At 40.0% G+C, this 20981-nt stretch overlaps 2 protein-coding genes across 2 annotated transcripts; both read right to left on the bottom strand.

Annotated features, from left to right (window-relative positions):
* Window positions 1-2816: 2816 nt before the first annotated feature.
* On the bottom strand, window positions 2817-3661 carry iapp (islet amyloid polypeptide). The gene is made up of 3 exons (XM_028570475.1): window positions 3588-3661; window positions 3092-3232; window positions 2817-2991 (listed from the first exon to the last, which is right to left on the bottom strand). The coding sequence occupies exons 1-3, from the start codon at window positions 3659-3661 to the stop codon at window positions 2817-2819; spliced, it is 390 nt and encodes a 129-aa protein (XP_028426276.1).
* Window positions 3662-10102: 6441 nt separating this feature from the next.
* On the bottom strand, window positions 10103-18393 carry slco1e1 (solute carrier organic anion transporter family, member 1E1). Its single transcript, XM_028570474.1, has 13 exons — window positions 18322-18393; window positions 18040-18172; window positions 17824-17948; window positions 15791-15937; window positions 15459-15557; window positions 14885-15118; window positions 14556-14720; window positions 13712-13911; window positions 13414-13572; window positions 11716-11900; window positions 11333-11397; window positions 10957-11074; window positions 10103-10799 (listed from the first exon to the last, which is right to left on the bottom strand). Exons 1-13 carry the CDS (start codon window positions 18356-18358, stop codon window positions 10241-10243), a joined length of 2226 nt encoding a protein of 741 aa, XP_028426275.1. The 5' UTR covers window positions 18359-18393; the 3' UTR covers window positions 10103-10240.
* Between the last annotated feature and the right edge of the window lie 2588 nt (window positions 18394-20981).

The raw sequence follows: 20981 nt of genomic DNA, 5'->3' as shown, positions 1-20981 counted from the left end.
CCCAATTATTTTTTGTTTTACCATTGTCATAATAATAAAAACTTTTTTTTGTGTGTTACTTATCTGATGTATTAAAATAGAATCAGAATCTCCTTCCAAATATGAATTTAACAGCCTTTAGCAGGCTACCTTTTATACACACAGCATCATGGACAAAGAACATCTGTTTAGTAGTGTGCTACAAGCATCGAAGTTGATTAGGAGTGCACAGGAACTCTTCTGTAATGAGTAAATACTAAATGTATAATTTAGTGCAAATTTGCTCTATAAACAGAGGTTGTAAGTATATTATTTTATTGCTAGCACCAGAAAATATTAACAACATATGTTGATTTATTTGTTGTCTAGATCTATTCTAGTCCCTGCATTAAAAGAGCTGTAAATCAATTTTGCAGTGGGAGCAAGGTTACAGTCCTTGGTTTTTTTTTTTCCGGTGGTCGGGTAACCCTCTTGTTTATATTTGGCTCACAATTGTATCTTTAATGTCAGAGATTAATGTGGTTGTCAGGTCATGAATCAGCTCTGACAAATTCCATCAAAACATTAATTATTATCAGTGCCGTCATTACAGCAGTGATAAACAACTGGATAACAGTTGAAGTACAGTGCCATCAGATCTCAACACGATCCCCATTCTCTCTCAGGGTGTTTGGCTGATAATGGCATGCATTGTTTTTTGAATTCATCAGCAAATGCTGGCACTTGTTCTATTTTTGAAAAACCTTTCATGTCGGTGTTAACCATGCATGGGAGTATTGATGTCAGTGTCTGAGATGATTGGGTCACTGATAATCAAACACAGGTTAATGCAGTGCGTCATACCTTCCCTCTTGATTTTCATTAGCCTATGTTACCCCCGAATAACCTCACAGGAAGACAGCACATGTCTATATAGAATATAGTAGCTACTGTGTGAATATGGACAAATGGTGCTTTATAAAAAAGAAAACTGATTGTATTCAATGTAATGTAAATGCTAAGGTTTTTATTAACTACATACACATTGATACATGTTACAATAAATAATTCCCCTGAAAAAAGAACCATGCAATACAATTTTATTGTCCACCACAGAGGAAATTTGTCCATATAGGTCGAGTCCATCTGTTTTCTTTTCCAGGATTTTCCAATGGAAACGTCCCGCTCAGCATTAGCAAAAACCAGTGACGTGGGCTAACACAGTAAACTAATCAATAAGGTCATGAATAATGTGAAGGCTAGCACTAGATGAGTCAATGTTAGCTTTGCTAAGTTTGGAAATAATGGCACAGAAGCTAAGCAATGTACCGTTACTACTGTGGACAACATGTTAGGAGTGGTAACAGTCGACCAGTAGCTCCCACGTTCTGCAAGGTGAAATTGATGTTTTTTGTTGATGGAGTTTGGTGAATTTGAAAAGAGCGCTATAGCAGCTTCAGTTCCCTGTTCGGAAAGAGCTGTCTGACAGCAAGGTAAAGCAGTGAAAAGCGCATAGCGCAAACTTTGACAAAAACAATAATTTTACCTTGCAGAACACGGGAGTTGCTGCCGGCTGCCTTGATTGGTAAGAACCAAACTAACACAACAACACAAAATTTGGGGAACCTAAGTTTGTGTTATTATTATTGGGTATTATTATTGTGTGACTTTCGACTCCGACCTAACATGGCTTCCCCAGCAGTACATTGCTTAGCTTCCTGTCTGCTTTTTCAAACATGCGGCTGTGCTGACTGCCATCCAGCATCCAAGTTAGTGTACTCCACCAATCAACACTTTAAAAAGCTAACTAAATTAACACATTATAGCTTGTTAAACAACAATTTGGACCATTCCTTGGCTGGAATATGTAACTTTCTAACTAGCTGTTTTCCCATGTTTCTAGTCTTTATCCTAAGCTAAGCTAACTAGCTGTTGGTGCAAGCTACTGTACAGACACAATAGTGATATAAATGTTCTTGTCTGACTCTTTGCAAGAAAACAAATATAGTGTATTTTACAAAATGTTGAACTATTCCCAGAAATGTTTTGCTGAAGATGACATAACATGGCAAAAATATTGAGGTTGAATTTGGGCCAAAACAAACACCTAACAAATTCAAGTTCAGGCTTATATATGCCTGCATTCCTTTAAGGCGTCCACGCTCACAAAGAATGACTCAGCCATGCAATGGTCTGTAGGGCAACACATGTAACTTAGAGGGTGTAAGGCATTCCTTTTAGGTTACGTGTGGCAACTCCCAGCACACAATACTATTGCAGTTTATTAATGTAGACATTTCTATTGAATGTCTCCATACCTACAGAAAGACATGATGAAACCCCTTTTGTTTGCGAGGTTGATTCTGGAGTTTGTGTGGGACATGGGGAAGCAAGTAGGAGCATGTGTAGAAGTACTAGCTGATGACATCCTATCATAGCTCCCACAGCAGTCGTGATTATCGAATAATGTGGCTTAAAACACATGGAGATTTTCAAAAATATATTTTCACAACTTTATTATAAAAATCAACAGATAACATTTATCTCATATGGCTCTACGTCTTTTTTCTTTTATTTATTCTTTTATTATTTACTTGTCGTTATATTCACATCATGCCATTGTGGAATAGCATTACAGCACACACAAAGCCAGAAAAAAACAACCATTTATTGACTTTGATGGTTTAAATTAAAGGCACTGTTTCTTAAAGTTTATAAAATAAGCAAGAAAACTCAGTTCGTAATCATCATCACCACCACCACCGTTAGTAACTTCATTCTCACACTCATTGTTACATAAGATGTCTGGTTATATCATCAGAGCACTGGGAGTGCTGGTGGAGGTTCCTCAGTCGATATTAGAGAGGCAGGTAGCTGGGAGGCGGCAGTAGGTCCCTCTTGCCGTAGGTGGCCGATCCCACGTTGGTTGGGGCGTAGACGGTACCGATAGTGTTACTGGAGCGGACCAGGAAGTCTGCTAACCTTTGGGTGACGCAGGTGGCTGTGTTGCACTTCCTCTTGTCTATGTGGTGGCTGGGGGAGGAGGGTAAGAGAAAGTGCAGGAACATCACAATGATAGAATGTTTTTTTATGAATTATTTAATACAGCTTCTGGTTTCTGGAATGCCGTTACCTGTTCATAGCTGTGAGCCCCCTCTGCGGCCGTGTACCCATGAGGCCGAGGAATGGGTTGGAGATTAGCCCAGGAGCTAACCAGCCGTCACGGTCTGGGAGAGCACTTTCCCGCTCGCTGGATGAGCTGGGACTGAAGTACCTGAATCACATAGGTAAAAGGGCCAAACCGTTTTACACTGATAGCTGATTATACCCTCTTCAAAACATCCACTAGTCCCGAGAGCAAGAAGAAAAAGTGGGCACTTAGCTCCCAACGAGTTGCCCAATGAAGCACTTTCCCACACACAATTGGCTTCCACCTATAAGTGCCCTGCTGCGCCTCACGCAGAACATTACAGCCATACTTATCGCACAATTTCCATGATATTCAGCTGCTTGTCTGCTGACCTCAGATCTGATATGATCAACAAAATTTTTATTTCTATTTTTTTTTTTACTAGTCATTGCACAGCCACACCAAAGACCTAATTGCTCTGCTTGTAGTATACACTTACCTGTAGCTTGGGGCAGCGGTAACACAGCGCAGCAACACAAGTAGCATGAGGAGAAGCACCCTCAGGTGATACATTGTGTAGGGTGATTACCTGGATCAACATAGATACAACAACGTTTGACTCATTGTTACGGAGCGCTGGGGTAAACCAGAAAGCATAATTTGCATGCAATATTTATTGTACTTAACCTTTGATTTAACTACAAAGGCGTGGCCAAAAGACAGCAGCACAGACACATATCACTTCATGTACATCATCAGTACATAATGTCAGAATTCAACATACATGAAAGTGTGTCATTTCTAAGGAAACTCTTTATTTGAAGTCACAATTATGAGAAAAAAAGAGACAATTATTGTTTTCTAATTCTGTACAATACTATATATAATAATAATATAATCCACCTACAGTCTAATTTAAAACTGTGCTCAATGATCCATAACAGTAATACACCAGCACCTACCAATCACTAACCAGTTCAACACTGATGTTATGAATATTTTTTCCTTAAAGAAACACGCCGACTTATTGGGAATTTAGCTTATTCACTGTAACCCCCAGAGTTAGACAAGTCGATACATACCCTTCTCATCTCCGTGCGTGCTGTAAGGCTGTCTGACGGCTCCAGCGGCATCAGGCCAGCACAGAACATGCAGGTGAATGGTTCCAACAATCCTACTGCTCCGAATAAGTGACAAAATAACGCCAACATGTTCCTATTTACATGTTGTGATTTATAAGTCTGGCGTGTACAAAAAACAACGTAACATGAGACACAGCCGTCTTCTAACCGTAAACAAACCGGGAACTATATTCTCAGGCGGAAGAATATAGTACTTGGGCGGAGTGATATACTCGCAGCAAGCCTGTCTGAGATTATAGTTCCCGGTTTGTTTACTGTTAGAAGATGGATGTGTCTCATGTTACGTTGTTTTTTGTACACACTGTGACTATACAAATCACAACATGTAAATAGGAAAATGTTGCCGTTATTTTGTCACTTTTGTCACAATTCGGAGCAGTAGGCTAGTTGGAACCAGTTACCTGCAGGATCTGTGCTTGGCTAAGCTAATGCTGGAACCGTCAGACAGCGTTACAGCACGCACGGAGATGAGAAGGGTATGTATCGACTTGTCTTACTCTGGGGGTTATGGTGAATAAGCTAAATTCCCAATAAGTCGGCGTGTTCCTTTAAGAGTTACAAATAGGGTTGCAACTAACAGTTATTTTCTTAATTATTTGAATAATATTATCTATAAAATGGCAAAAATATAACAATTCGCCATCATAATTTCTCAGAAGCCATGGCGATGTCTTAAAAATGCTTAAAAATGCACTGAGAGATTTATTATCACATAGGATAAATAAAAGTTCACAATTGAGAAGGTGGAACCAGGGAATATTTTTGCTTGAAAATTGCACACTGATTATCATCAATAAGAAAAAAGTCATTTGACATTATATGTTACATCATTCTTCTAAGTACAACATTTATATTTGTATATATATATATATATCTGTTTTCTTTTTATGCTTCCTTACATTACATAGAAAATCCTAAATTATTTCTTCATTATTTTAAGCACATTTCTCTGTGATGCAACACAACATATTTGGTGTCTTTTGAAGCCATTAGAATCTTGAATTTGAAATGTACAGTAGTTCTGTTTATTTGACACACAGATTTAAAGATTTAAAGTAAATCTGAAAAGAGGTAAGGATTGAGCAAAATATCATATTCACTCCCTACAAGAAAACTATTGTTATACAATGTAAAAACTGTTCATTTCCTGTAGCACTGCTTTTGCATACATACACAATAATTAGACTCAGACACAGGTCCTGTATAAAAGATAAATGAAGCCCTTAAGTAAGACAGAGAACTTACTTTCTGTTGTGTCAGCCAGTAGCCAGCAGATCCCAGTCCGTCTCTGGAGCAGTCCAGGGTTTGTCAGACTGTCACACAAACCGACTCCAACAGTTATAGGCTTATCGCTCAAACCACTTGTGACATCAGCCCTGTCCAAATATAGCCTTGCATTTTCATTTACACAGAATGGGGAAGACGAGGGGGGAGGAGGGGTGTATGGGGGTGTCGGGAAGTCCAAGAGGGTCTTATATATGCCATACGCACTCTAAGTTGTACCTTAATCTACACTCTTAAACCTGTGCACACGCAGAAAAATGCAAATTTTCACACACACACACACACACACACACACACACACACACACACGCACACGCAGATCTTTGTACGTCACCATCCTCATCTTCGTCATCATTGTCATCAGCCTCGGTGATGGGACTGACCCGCCATAAACCCACACCAGGGAGAGGAAAGTTGTCTTCCTATTTACCTTGAGACACGTAATGAAGTTTTAGGTCACCAAACTCTGGCCCTCCTTCTGCCTCCCACTGGGCTTCATCGAAGATGAATTATAAATGGGAAGATGAATTATCGTTAATAATAAATGCAGTCTCATTATTTTGACAGGACACGTCACCAACAACTGAGAAAGTGCTAATTAATGAAGTGAAGTGGTAAAACACTTGGCGCACGTGACCTGGAAATGTGACTAGTTAGCAATTAGCAATCACATCTCTTTGCAATATTTTCTTGCAAACTTCGTTTGAAGTCAGGGTTCAAAAGTAGCACCATTTACCAGCCAAATACTGGTAAAATATATACAAGTGGCTGGTAGATTTGCTTCACTCACCAGCCCAAAAACCAATACAAAATTTGAACATTCACTAGCCATTTCGCTGGTAGACGAAAAAGTGTGTTTGAAATATTAAGTCTTTTTTAAAGTATTTAACTTTAAAGCTGCTATAATCAATATTTTTATATCAACAACGGGTCAAATAATAGTGCGTAATGTGAAGGGTGTTGCCTGTAGTGACATACCCCAAATTAAGAATTATCACCCGACTCTGCAGTTCCCCATAGCTCTATTTAGCATTTTAGCATCTCTTAGCTCACTGTTTTGGTTTTACGGTCCACAACTTTAGTCTTTTGGTTGACTCTCACCGCTCTCATCATTGTCACTTCCGGCTACAGCAGGCAGCTGTTTTCAGTGACAATGCTTTAATATATGACTGTACGCTGCATGCGCAGCAGGTTAGCGACTATCTGGTGAACTTAGAAGCATTTAGCAGCTAAAGACCCAGATATTTCCTTCAGGAGTTAGCAGTTAAAACAGAGTAAATATTGCTATTGCTCCAAATAAATGCTAATATTGCTTCATGTCTGCAGGATGTGTACAGTAAATAGGCAACTGTCTGCTAACAAGTTAGCCATATCAACTTAAAAGGTGACGTCAGTGTTTGTGTTTACAGCCGGTTACCACTGCCACCATGTGGCTAAAGCAAACAACCACACAACTGTCGTCAGACTTTGATTCAAATGTTACTAAATTCTGATTGGTGCATGGGAATATATGACATCAACTTTTCCCAGCTATGCCACGCCCACTTTAAATCAATTATTGAAAAAAGCAGAAAAAAACACAAATACAGAAATCTCTCCTATGAAATAACTCAGTCTCTAAAAAAAATTACATTTTAGATTGTTAGCTCTGCTGCATGGGGGCTGATGTGTTTTCAGCTGAAACAGGGCTTTGTTTGGATTAAATAGAAAATGAACTAGAAATATACTGTAGGAGCAGTCATAAAAATGCAATTATCACAGTATTCAAGAACGTTAAATTAAACATAAAATTTATAATGACTACCTTGACCATGTTCCTGACGTTCATCCCACAGTCTCAGTGGGGAGATGCCGCCACAGGTTGCAGGATGTTGGTAAGTGCTTGTGGGTTTAACCACAGCTTTGAGCTAACAGAGAGATATAGTGCAGTCCTAATGGACATTTAACACCCCCCCCAAACCCACCGAGGTCCAGCAAACACCCTGTGTTTCCTGTAAGCTTTACCAAGAAAACCTGCAGTAACTGCACACAAAGATTTCACTACTTTACATGGATTATATAGTTTGCATATACATTATGGTCTATTTCTGAAGCAAATTTATGATGATGATGCTAAGTTACTCCACCCTTCCCTGACACTCACATTTGTTATTTCGAGGGTGATTTCTGCAGGACATTTAACAAAAAATGCAATTACTTTAGGATTGTCTTGCCACTACAGGTTTTTGTCAATGCCTGTTTAATGTATTCTATCCTGTGTCATTGGCAAATGCTGGTTGATAAAATAATAATGATTTAATATATAATTAACCTATTAAATATTAAACTTCTCTAGTGGATCTGAGCAAGGTATTTAGAAAGGTTAATGTGCACAATCTTTAAAGAAAGGATGGGGTGAAAGAAAAGATAGAAGACAGAAAAGGCAGAGAAAGGGAGATAAAGAAGAAAGTGGGTGGTATGTGTAGGATTTTAAGTCTATTTTTATAAGATATAGTCTGGGGAAACATGTCTCTTGTAACACTCTGTTTTCTTGTCCGTTGGGTTACTCTGGTGTTGTTAGGAGCCAGATGTTACATGGGTGGCAGCTCAATTTCCTGCTCCCATCACAGAAGCAAAGTCACTGATAGCACAACTAACCCTCAGTTTACAGAAATGGTAAGTGAGCCTCCACAATCTTTAAGGAATCACAAATTCTTCTTAGTCCATTCTTATTTCCTCTATATAGCAGCATTTTCACATTCAGTGCAGAGATTTGGGCTTGGAAGCTCCAATACACAAGCTCAATTAGTATTCATCTAGCGATGGACATAAGAGGGATCAAGAGTCATGGGGGTGGGGGGGGTGATTAGTAGATAAGTAGCCAGTGCCAGTAAAGGTATTGCTGCTGTGGCCTCTGATAATGATGTTCAAGTTCATTATTGTTAACTCGGACTGGAAGTGTGTCCACTATTGCATGGTGCACTACTTAAACAACATCTACAACACCTACGCACAACTGGAGTAACACAACTCACGGTCACAGAGATCCCTCTCAGAGAAGCCCTCACACACACATGTAATCAGTGTGTGTGTGTGTGTGTGTGTGTGTGTGTGTGTGTGTGTGTGTGTGTGTGTGTGTGTGTGTTTGTGTGTGTGTTTGTCCCTCTGGCCGATGATGCATCCACAGACACAAATATACAGTTAACGTCAGCAACACCCACCTGTACTGGGAACAGTTACTTAATAAATGACTCTTTGGGCAGGAATGGTAGTGGTTTGTTGTTTTATCTGACTAATATTGCTAATTTTTTTTCTTCTTCCAGCCTAATTATTGCACTGATATCTTCTCTAAATGAATGTGCTTATAAAATGTTTTTGAACATTATGAAGCTCATACATACAGTTAGGCCAAATGGTGAGTTTCCCATTTGTGAATGTTGAATCATAGTAGTGCTGTGATTCCACTAGTGACGGTGTACACAACAGTAGAGCTTGAAAGAAGGCATTCAAAGAAGGAGAACTCAAAGTGATCTTCCATTTTGGATATCTTTTACTGCTATATATGCAACTAATGTAAGACATGTGCCTGTGTCCAGACAAACAAACCTAACTTTTATCCATACTTTAAGCTGCTATAATCAATATTTTTAGATCAACAATGGATCAACAACAGCAACACCAAACAACAGCAATGTGAAAAAAGGCGTAGCTTGTGCTCTCCACTTTACAGAGCTTTATAGTATCTTTCAACTAATTGTTTTGGTTTTACGGCATGCAACTTTAATGTTTTGGTTCACTCTCACAGCTCTCATCGGCATAATTTCCATACGCAGAAGGCAGCAAAAAAGAAGTTCTAACAGACCGGCTGTACACTACCTGCCCAAAACCAAATGGCAGACCGAGAGTTAGCGACTAGCTGGTGAACATAGCAAAGCATTTTGCAGCTAGAGAGAGGCAGATAATTCCTTCAGTTGTTGAGGAGTAAACCAGAGTGAATATTGGACTTACATTCATTAGGTGGCCAGAAACACGACTCCAGATGAGTTCAGTGTTATAAGGTGATAATATGCCAGTGTTGTATAAATTTACACCTTGCTCTGCTGCCTCCAAGTGACCAAAAAAATCTATTACTGCAGGTTTAATTAACAATGCCATACCTGACGTTTAAAAATCTATTTGCACTTTTAGCACATAAGCCACCTGTGAGGAACTTAATTTTCATGTTATTTGTGTCCACAGCATTATAGTGTGTATCATTGGTTTGATGTATGTTGCTGTGCATAGATCTGATCTGCAAAATGTAATGTGGCAATAATATTACACATTCAAGGATTCATTTATTGACATAAAAAGAAAAACATTTATTTCGGCCAAACTCAATGCAGGGCTGCTGTGTAATCATGTATTACACAATATGTAATACACAAGTCAATATTTTTGAATTGTTGGTCAGTGTGCACACCCGTTGCTATTTCATGTTTATACGTCAAAAAGTAGGACTGTACTATGTTTCTACGACTGTGAAAATAGGATCACTGGTAGCCCATTTCCTCTTCAGGACTAAATGTAATAAAACAGCTCTATACTGTAATACAAAGGGGAAAGAAATACTGTTAGCATAGAGCATGGTACAGCCCAGATGAAAAAGCAATCCCTCTTGACAATCCAAGTAAATGTGACTTTTAGCCAAACTCAGTAACATTCACGGTCCCAGTTGGGCTCGTTTGAGAACACATCGGTGAGCACTTTAGTTTTGTGGGCCGTGAGTTTCTTTACTGTGTGTAGTTTCTTTCTCTAACTCCTTGTCATCTGTGAGACGGTCCTCTTTTTCCAACCGTGCATTCGTCCCCTGGCAAACCTCGTCTTTTCCCTCTTTCACCTCTTCCTCTGACTTCAGCCCATCCATCTCCATCTTTGCCTCCTCACTTGGAAGAGGGGTCAACGCAACAGTGGTCTCCGTTAAGGATTTGAGCTGTTGTCTCTCCCGGGTGTTATCTGAGGAGCTAGGTCTGACGTCTTGGTAGAGCTGCTCTGTTCTGTGAACCTCCCCTCCCTCCTCCAGATCTGTTGCGATCCCTACCCAAACTTTGGGAGCATGAGGCGGTTTGGGAGTTTTAGGAGCGCCGGACTGGCCCTCAGTGGGGTTTGATGGGGTTCGAAGTTCAATTGACTTTGAAGCCTTTTCATTCTGCGTCTCTGGTTTTCGCTCTGGTTTCCGAAACTGTCGTCTGAGGAGGACTATGACGGCAATGATGAAGAAATACGAGGAACCACTGAGACATGTGATCAGACCCAGGAAGATGATCCTGAAAGTATAGAGACAAAAGATGCACAGAAGGCAATAAAGGGCAGATATCTGTATTGCTATGGTGGAGAAAGTTGTGGAGAAACACTCAACACTTCTATTAGCAAATTAATTTTAGCAATCACGTTCTGTTTGCACATTTGTGGCCCATGTCGTACCTGTACATCTCAGAGTCATAAATGCGACATGTCCCCCTGCCCCCGCACTTTTTGACTGACCACTTCAGGCAAGTTGAATCAATCAGGGCTCCGAAATACACGGGTGCAGGAAGTCCACCTACAGACAAAGTATCGCCCAAATATGCACTGTTACATATTGGAATGGAGAGGAATATTGTGTCCCTCCTCAATCATATTTCTCATGATCTTAGTTTGACTGCCACATGCCAAACTAATATAAAAATGTCTACTCAAACTAGACTAAAGGTGTTATTTTTACCAGAGATCTTTAGTTTTCTGCTTCAGAATGTGCTAACATTGCAAAGAAAGTAAAAAGATTTATTTCACAATTGCAATTGAAAGCAATGAAGCTTACCAAGAGTCCTAGTTACCAAGGCCTGGATACCCAGTGCAAGGGATTTGAGCTCTGGTGAGATGCACCTGTAATTACAAAACAACACAGGGTCATTTGTATAAATCCTTTTGTAGAAAGATGCTACGCCAATCAGTGTCTTTAAAGGAATAGTTAAAAAGACATTTTGGGTAAATATGCTTATTTGCTTTCTTGCCTAGCGTAAGATAACATGATAGATACCACTCTCACGTCTGTATGCTACATATGAAGCTGCAGCATCAGAACGATGATGTTTATGATGTCACTCACGACTCACTTAGGTTCAAATCATAAGAATGATCTACGGTAGTGCTAATCTTCCCACTTCTCATTATTTCCTTCTTGCCAGGAATGGATACACAGACCGTATGATGACCATGTAGCCAGGTGTAGCTCCCAGAGCGTTGATGAAGGAGCTGAGAACAGACACAGCCATGTAGGAGGTGAAACTGCGGCTGCAGTCCTTGGCATGCGGACACTGGCCCAGCCTCACCGATGTACTGCTGCCTGCTGGGAAAGAGGCGGACACACAGCTACAGTTGTGGAAGACCTGGTAGAGAGAGAGAGAGAGAGAGAGAGAGAGAGAGAGAGAGAGAGAGAGAGAGAGAGAGAGAGAGAACAATGGAAATTAAGTGACAAACAATGACAATAAAATAGCAGATGAATGACAAACATGATAAACAGGTCACAGAAAAATGTGGGAAGGAGTTGAGTATGGTGGACTACACTTATCTTATGATAACCTTATCAGTAATCAACCATTAGGTGACAAATGTGATTATTACAGAATGTGCGACCTTAAAACAAAAAATGTGATGCAATAATGAGAAATTAAGTAATGCAGTTTAAACTTTGAATCTGATATTGGTAGTAATTCCAGAGAAAAGAACATGAATGTATGCTTTGATAAAGTAACTACTTGACAGAGAGAGTTGATGAACAGGGAGAGAAAGTGAAGAAATTAATATTGTAATTCTTTGGAGTTTGTAATTGCCTGTGCACACCCTGAAGAAGAGCGTTGCCCGAAACATCCGTTGTGCAGCAATAAACTTTTAAATTGGAGTGCTGTCCGAGTAGCTTTACTTATAATTCTTTGGAGTTGTCATGATTCAATTCTTTCATTCAGTGAAATGTTCAGGGCCGGATGTGGACTGCTGAGGAGTGTTTCTTTGGAATAAGGGTTGTGGGCTGCTTTGTACGGCTGATAAACCTATGCTTAATCAGTTTATGGTGATGCTGTTCAGACGCTTTTCAGGGTGATTTCCTAATCCTAAAGAGTTCCTATTTCTATAAACAAATGTATGTTTAGATAGATAGATAGATAGATAGATAGATAGATAGATAGATAGATAGATAGATATATAGATAGATAGATAGATAGATAGATAGATAGATAGATAGATAGATAGATAGATAGATAGATAAATAGATAGATAGATAGATACTTTATTCATCCCGAGGGAAAATGTAGGCATCCAGTACCTTAGACAACACCAACAAACACACATAAACACATACTGTATATCTCACATACATAAAATCACTCACAGAATTTTAAAGAGTTAACAATTTGTGATTACAAAGGTCTGGTATGGACTGGCCATGTGATGCAATGACCCTGATAAGGTGCTATGGTAGAGTATGTGGTAGTGCAAAAGTGAACAGTGCAAGGATTGAACAGTGCAATAGCTTCTAATTAAATATTAACTATGACTATGAAAAGACAAGAATGTAAACATAATATAATTGCTTGGCAAACTAGAAAAGAAGTAATATACTTTAAGAAGTTATAGGATGTAGATGTTAGATGTTATGACCATAGTCCAGATTGTGTATAAGACAGCCAGGTGTACAGCAGACAGAGATATAATGGTGGTAGGGGCTGAGAGAGACAGGCTCATGCTGAAAAGTCAATTTCTCCCCTCCCCCTTTGTGTGGTATTGAAGAGTTGGATAGCCCTGGGGACAAAGGACCTCCTCAACCTGTCTGTTGAGCATGAAAGTGACAGAAGTCTGCCACTGAACATGCTCCTCTTTTATGCATCCACGAGTGCAGTCCCTTACTGTGTTCTTGCCGTATCCACTGGAGCCGAGGCAGCCAGCCAAACATGGAGAGATGTAGGTGATGCCGCTGTCTGAGCACACAGGGTCCCACTCGTCTGCTGAACATGAGCAGTCTCTGTTACACTCCGAGAAGAGCATATCCCTGTCGGATGACACAGTCTGCGTCCTGCAGGGCAAAAGGTTTATATTTTATACTAGCTGCATTGTATTCTGAGGCTGTGAAAAGGACTTCCTTTGGTACATTATTTTGGTTTGTTAAAGCTGTGGTCATCTTCATACACCCCTCATGTCTCAGCACTGACCCGTTGTATGAGATGGTGAGGCCAGCCATGGGAATGTTATCACACTTGGTGCCAAACTGCAGCAGCAGGAGGAGGTATGCCATGAAGGATGTGGCGAAAGAGAGCTGAGCTCCTGACACCAAACTCAGTTTGTACCTCTTCATCAGCAGCCCTCCCAGGAAGATCCCCACAGCCACTGCTGGCAGGTTCAACACACCTAGAAGAAAAACACAGAGGGGGTCTAGACACTGGGAGGCCTGTCTTATACTAGGAAGTCTCACATATCAGCTTTGTGCTCAGTGTACCAGGAGACACCAGGCACTGCCAACTGAAGCTCTGCCTTTTGAACTTTATCACAGGGATGCAAACTGCCTAAATCATAGAACACTAACCATAGATTATGTTGTAACTCTCTTACAGAGTGTGTGCATTGCTTTATCTGTTTAAACATAATCAAACATAACAAAAATTAACAAACAATTTAAAATGTTAAAAAGACAAGCTAACTCTTTCCCTGTTTTCTGTCTTTATAGTATGCTAAGCTAACTGCCTTCTGGGTCCAACTCCATATTTAGCGTAGAGAGCGTTTTCATACAGTCCATGGTAGACTCTCAGCAAAAACTGCCACTAAACATATTTCCCAAAATGTCGAGGACTCTTGGTAAGCTTCATTGCTTTCAATTGCAATTGTGAAATAAATGTTATTTAAAAAAAAAAAGATTCTAATCGAAAGCTTGAATTCCATAACCAATACATCACACCGGCACATACGGGCAACAGCCTCGCTATGGGAAGAGCAGAGATGTAAAAGTAGAAGTTTTCTACATATAGCAAATAAGTTTATCTATATTTATTTTTCACCTATGAGGAAGTTGGCTCTGGATGCAGACTGTCCAAACTGTTGCTCCATGTATTTGGCTTTGAAGGTGAACAGGCCAATGAAAGAGTTGAACTTCAGGATGCTCCCACAAAGGAGCAGGAAGTAGGCAGGAGTTCCCAACAGGCGCTTCAGCGAGGGGAAAAACCCTGTGGGAGCACATCCAGGGAAAATCAAGCAGTGACCATAAACCTGGACTCATGCTGTAATCTATTATAATACCAAATCTGTACTAAATAGTGAATTTGATCTGGAAATGAAATAACGTATCATCAGTGTTCTGTTATAGGAAGAAGAAGAGGATTGTGTCAACCTTTAGCGATGTCAGTCAGCTTGAGGTTGTGATTGTTGTTGGGGGCACCCTCTTTCCCATCTAGGGTCCCACGGGTGGGAGTTGGCTTGCCGTCGGCTCCCTCTGGCTTTAGCAGCGAGCGAGGCAGGAACCAGAAGGGAATGCTGGAGATGAGGAGGAGGGCGGAGGACACCATGAAGCCCATCCACCAGGCGCCCACCCAGCGAGCATCTTTAGGAGTGATGGTCACACTTTCTGGATGACAGGAAAGAGCATTTGAGTGAGTACACAGCAGGAACAAGAAGCCTGATGTGTGTTTAACTCATCACTTTCATTTCCAATTTCCATCTGTCACTTCCTTTGTGTGAAGTGACCATATAGAGTGTTGCAGGGATGGTGTATTTCCAACCTGGAAAGTAAGCATTGCCCTGGTTCCCTCGATAGAAAGCAAATGGGATTTTTCCATTTTGCCAGAGTCACCATGTCTCTTCTGTCAAAACATGATATTCTAGCCAAAAGGCGTTGTTCCTTTTAAATCTGTCGGCCTGTCTACACAGGAGGCGTTTCATTTTTAAAACAAACACATTACACTTACCGATATCAACATATCCAATGTCAACATATAGTTTGGCACAATAGGAGCCCAGGAGGAAACCAAACATGGGGCCCAGGAGAGTGATGGTCTGGAGACAAGCTGCAAATAACAAAGCAATCACTAGATAGACAAACATTTTGTTTGATGTGGTTTGGAAGAGAGGAGGTGAAAAGAGGAATTTTGTTAGAACTCCATTGGGAATACATCTGGTTGAGAAGGTAAAGGACACACGTGACCAGAAAATACTTTCAATCGGTGGGTTGACACAATTCATGTCATTTGAACCCTTTAAAAATCCCACTGGAAACCCAAAATGAGCAAAAATACCTTACCTATATAGAAGGGTGAGTTTTCCGCTTTAGCAAAGTCGTCGATGTAAGAGATGCCCAGAGGTGTGACCGGGGTTTCTCCGATCCCCCGCAGAGCATTCCCCAGGAACACATAGATCCACATGTTGGAACCAGACTCTCTCACACAGGCTCCATAACGACAACACACAATATGAACACATTTTTTTTTTTTTTTACAAAGATGTAATTGTCACAGACACTGCTTTCTAACATCAATTGTGTTTGAAATCTCCAAAGGTCAGTGCAATTCCTAAACTCAAATGTAGAAAAGGCATTCGTTTTTACAAGTAGCTCAAATCACCACGCAGTGCATGTGTGTATTGTCTGCACTATTCACAGAGATTCTTATCATATTTTTGGTTCTAAAAGAAGACATTGGTGCATGTGTATCAAAAGCCCCCCCTCCCATTCACAAGTTAATGAGAAAAAGAAACTAAAGGCTCAAACCACAATGTGGAGCTGATTCAAAAGCTTACATACCACATGCACTGTATGTGACTTCCATATTCTGTTTCTTTCTAAATACATCTCATCCGAATGGCTGAACAGGATCAATACATTGCATTCCGTGGGTGTACGATGTGTTTTTTGAAAGAAGAAAAATGTATTATGGCTCAACAATAGAAAGACTGAAGTAGCATCTCAAATATTGAAGAATACATAAACAGATATGTGTCCAAGCTGAATTTGTTATCATTCAACATTACATGTCTGCTTTTTCAGTGATGATATATGACCTGATGGTCACACGTCTGTCTTTCTTTTTTCAGCTTTCAGCTCTTGTTGTGCTTAGTCTGCAGTCCACACACAAACTGATCCTTGGCACTGTTCATGTGAATACTGCATCAAGAACTGTCAGGTTCAAATTCTATATGTTTTGACTGATCATTAGCCACCCAAGAGGTGTAGCTTTGGGGTGGATAACTATAGCAGCTGTGAGCAGAAGGTAGTAGACGGCACGGGAGGTGAGTGACTCTGAAGCTCAGTACAGGATCAGTGCATTTCAGGGATGGTTGAAAGAATGATGAGTGTCATGTTAAGGCGTTCTCTTTATATATATATATATATATATGCTACTGGCAAAGTTTCTTGTTCACTGAGTAGAGGGAAATGCATCTACCATCTCCACCCATGTAACCAGTACTGTGCATGTTTTATTGTTAGGTTTGTAATTCTTGTGCTATACTTCTTCAGTTTAATATATATTTAGATTTATTATTTATATATTTAGATTTAGATTTCCTTTTCCGGGCTGATCCCATGCGGTCTCCAAGGTAAGCCCCCTCCATCTCTACAGCTCTAACCAAGGGTCTTTGAACCAAATTTGAAGCACTTGTTCCTATCTCATTAAAGTTTAATATAACAGAGTTATATATATATATATATATATATATATATATATATATATATATATATATATATATATATATTTTTTTTTTTTTACAAGTGCAGATATGTGACTTTGTAAGTATTGATGTAAGAAGACTAAGAATATACAGCAACGCTAGAAGCATTTCAGTTTCAAATTTGCACTTTGACTCTCCTTGATCGGCTAGCTGCCTGCCCCCTGACTACACTGTGAAAAAGCCAGGAGACAACACAGGGGTCGTAAACGTCAAACAAACACTAGGGGCACAGGCTGTGCACCAAAATGCAACAAACCACGTTCCAGCCAATCACACAGTGAGCAGAGTTAATTGAGTAGCGTGAGCTGTATCTGAGAGTAGCTCCTGGAACGTGGTTTGTTGTATTTTGGTGCACAGCCTGTGCCCCTAGTGTTTGTTTGACGTTTACAACCCCTGTGTTGTCTACCGAGACCGGGCTTTTTCACAGTATATTCAGGGGGCAGGCAGCTAGCGGATCAAGGAGAGATGCCTACGATTTGAGACAAAATCGTGCTGAAACCATACAGGAACTCATAGTGCACCTTTAACGGACATCCACATTAATTATGTATCAGTGGAAATCATTTTGATGGCACCTATTTGAACCCTGTGTGTAGCCCACAGTCTTACCTTTGTTATCTTCCACAGAAGGCTCTATCTGAATTTCAGGTACTTCAGTTTTCAGTGGATCCGCACAGGCGGCGATGTTCACACTGTCATTCTGGAAAACCTGAATGATTGTGTTGTACTTGTAGCTGTGAAAACCACAATGAGAAATTTAAGGTCATTTTTAATCATTTTTGTTTTGCAAAAGTTTCTAAAAATTGGGTGTTTGTTGATGTTTACCGTCCCATGAAGAAGTGTGTCAGGCCGGTGAGAAAGGACCCTACAGCCATGACGAAGCAGCCCACAGCAATGAATCTGGGCCGATGTAGCTTGGCCCCAAAATGGCTGACCACAGCAAGAAACAACAAGTTGCCTACCTCCAAGAAAGAGAAACCGAGAGAGCAGAAGAAAACCCTATACATTTAGAGAATCGTCATCTACAGAGTCACACAGAAAACGTGGCATAAACAAAACTGATCAGATGCACAAAAGATTAGGGTTAAATCAACAGATCGATGGTACCCATCTCAAAACTGCCATCTATGAGTCCAATGTGCATGCTGGAAAGGTCAAAACGTCTCTCAATCTGGGTGATGGAGCTCTTCATGTAGGTTCCTGCCAGAGCCTTGGAGAAGGAGGCGAAGGACAGCGCTACAATAAACAACTAGAAGGGGGAACATAAGTCATCAAAATAGGCTGTTTTTTAATTTATATTACATCCAATTGTTTGAAAAGTTTTTTGTCATTTTCTAATAAATATCCACCATTTAATGCTATAATAGGCCTGTGTTTTCTGCCCCCTCCTTTGCAGCCTCCACAGCCTTTGGATTTGAATCTGTGTGTGGGCACTTTATTCCCTTAGTCCCTTTATTACTAAATTATTTCCCATCTGGGATTATTGCAATTCTCCTGCATGTTCTGCTATGCACAGTATTTCACCTATTACGCTGTATTGCTACAGAGCTTTTCATTTTCAGCTTTAACTTGACAGGTCTGGACCACTGTGAATTCTCTTGAAAATCCTTAATTAGAGCTCATAAACTGTGTGTATATTTTATTTTACTACTGGGGTTTATTTGGTGATGATTCTGAAAATTTGCTTTTCAATCCTGTATCAACAGACTGAGGAAAAAAAGTCTTGGGTAAAATTGTTGTATAGATGGGTTTTGGGGAGAAACGCTCCATTAACTTTGCACATGGTGATGTAGTGCTGCACTCAGACAAGTTTGAGCACCGGCCTGATACTGAACTGGCAAAAGTTAATATGCTGATCCAGAGTAGAAATGTGGCCTGCAAAGATCAAAAACAACATCAAGATCAGCTCTTGGCTTGATTCAACCTAGTTTTGGGGGAAAGCATTTCTCTAAAAATGTTCAACTGACCAAAAATTTATGACACTGTGTTTGACATTTTAAGCATTCCATCCATTTCCCATCTATACACGCTTATCAAAGTTTGACTGCTTGCTGCGAGGGGGCAGTGTTAACAACTGCACCATCGCGTTCCCTTTTAGGCTTTTAATTGATGTTTTTATGTAGAGCAATTTACCCTGATGGCATCAACAGAATGAACTTTAGCCCACAAGGAAGAACAGAATTACAAGCAACCAGCAGAGGAGTGTTGATTACAGAAAGCTTTTAGTTTTTTACTTTGAGAGTGGAGATGCCAGAGCGTTTCCTGGTCCCCTGATCAGGGACACACAGAGCCTGCTGGCTGGTCATCTTGTCTCCGTCTTCGGCTGCTGCTTCCTCCATCCTACACTCAACGATTGTCTGCCGGTCTATCTACCTGTCCTCAGGCCACTGCAAGAAAAGCACACATCGAAAATACATAGCGAATGAGGTCAGGCTAATGATAAAGAAAATGGCTTTTGACTGAATTCACTCTTTAATACTATGATGTGTTAAATCACAACATGTTTAACAGCTTATATTATCTCCAGTAGTGAAGTGAATGGTAGACCTACTTAAAGGAAGAGTTTAACATTTTGGGATATAATCTCATTTCCTTTCTTGCTGAGAGTTAGAGGAGAAGATCAAGACCACTCTCATGTTTGCATGGTAAATATGTAGCTGGAGCTAGTGAGCCTGTGAGCCCAGCTTAGCATAAAGAATGGTAACAGGGGTAAACAGCTAGCCTGGTTAATTTCAAAGCTAACAAAATCTGTCTATACCACCACCTTGAAAGCCCACTTATTGACACTTAACATCTAATTTATTTCTTGTTTCTTCATGCTAAGCTAAGCTAACCAGTTGTTTATTGTAGCTACATTGTTTATCTACAAATGAGTCTCATCCAGCTCTTGAACATGAAAATGTCAAACTATTTCTTTAAACTTGGTTTACCCACTCATTTCATATATCTCATGCATACATTTTGTATATCTAGATGTATTTATAGTACACGTCCGATTAAATAGTATCTAACAATTGTTAATTTTCTTAAAACATAACTGATTTTTTACAAAAATCGTCAGTTGTTTATTTACAGTAATGATCATCTGCTAATAGACATCATAGTTTTTCATAGTTTTTCAGTCATCACTAGATCAATAATCTGCATAATAATGTGTCTTACAATATTGGACAGATAGGGCTCAGATTCTCAGTCATTTGCTACAGTATGAGCATATAAAAGTACCATTGTAATGTTTAAAAAGAGATACATTTTTAACAATCAGTATCAACTTATGAGGAGGTTTATGGTATTGTAGTGCAGAGTTCTGGTGCAAAGCCAATCCTGTCACTTCATTCTCTAATGTCTGAATCTGTAAAGTGAGTGGGGAAAAGCAGCTGTACTGGTACCTGTGGTAACTCCACCAGCGTCTTCTCCTCACAATCCTCTCCGCTCAGTCAACTTCAGGAGCTGCTGCAGGTTGAATCCATAACAGAGAGGAAAATGGTTTCCGATATCAACTCATTTGTCCTCTGGAAAACTTGAGAGGGGGAGTTAATATAGAGTACTCAATTAACCAATATGTGTTTCACCTCATAACTCCAATAATCCCCCTCAGGTTTAGCATAGTTAATACTCAGAGGCGCAGCCTGCCTTTAAAGTCAGATCCAATCTTGGCCGGTCTTATCAGAGGAATTCAAATTATGTTATACAGAGAGAAATGGATTGCAAAATCACTACTGAAAAGCAAATACTGAGGAAGTTTATCAAAATACCTAGTGCATCTC

The sequence above is a fragment of the Perca flavescens genome, chromosome 23 (genome assembly GCF_004354835.1).
Source record: "Perca flavescens isolate YP-PL-M2 chromosome 23, PFLA_1.0, whole genome shotgun sequence".
Taxonomy (NCBI): domain Eukaryota; kingdom Metazoa; phylum Chordata; class Actinopteri; order Perciformes; family Percidae; genus Perca; species Perca flavescens.
Note: the sequence above shows the minus strand (reverse complement) of the source record. Positions and strands in the feature narration are given on the sequence as shown.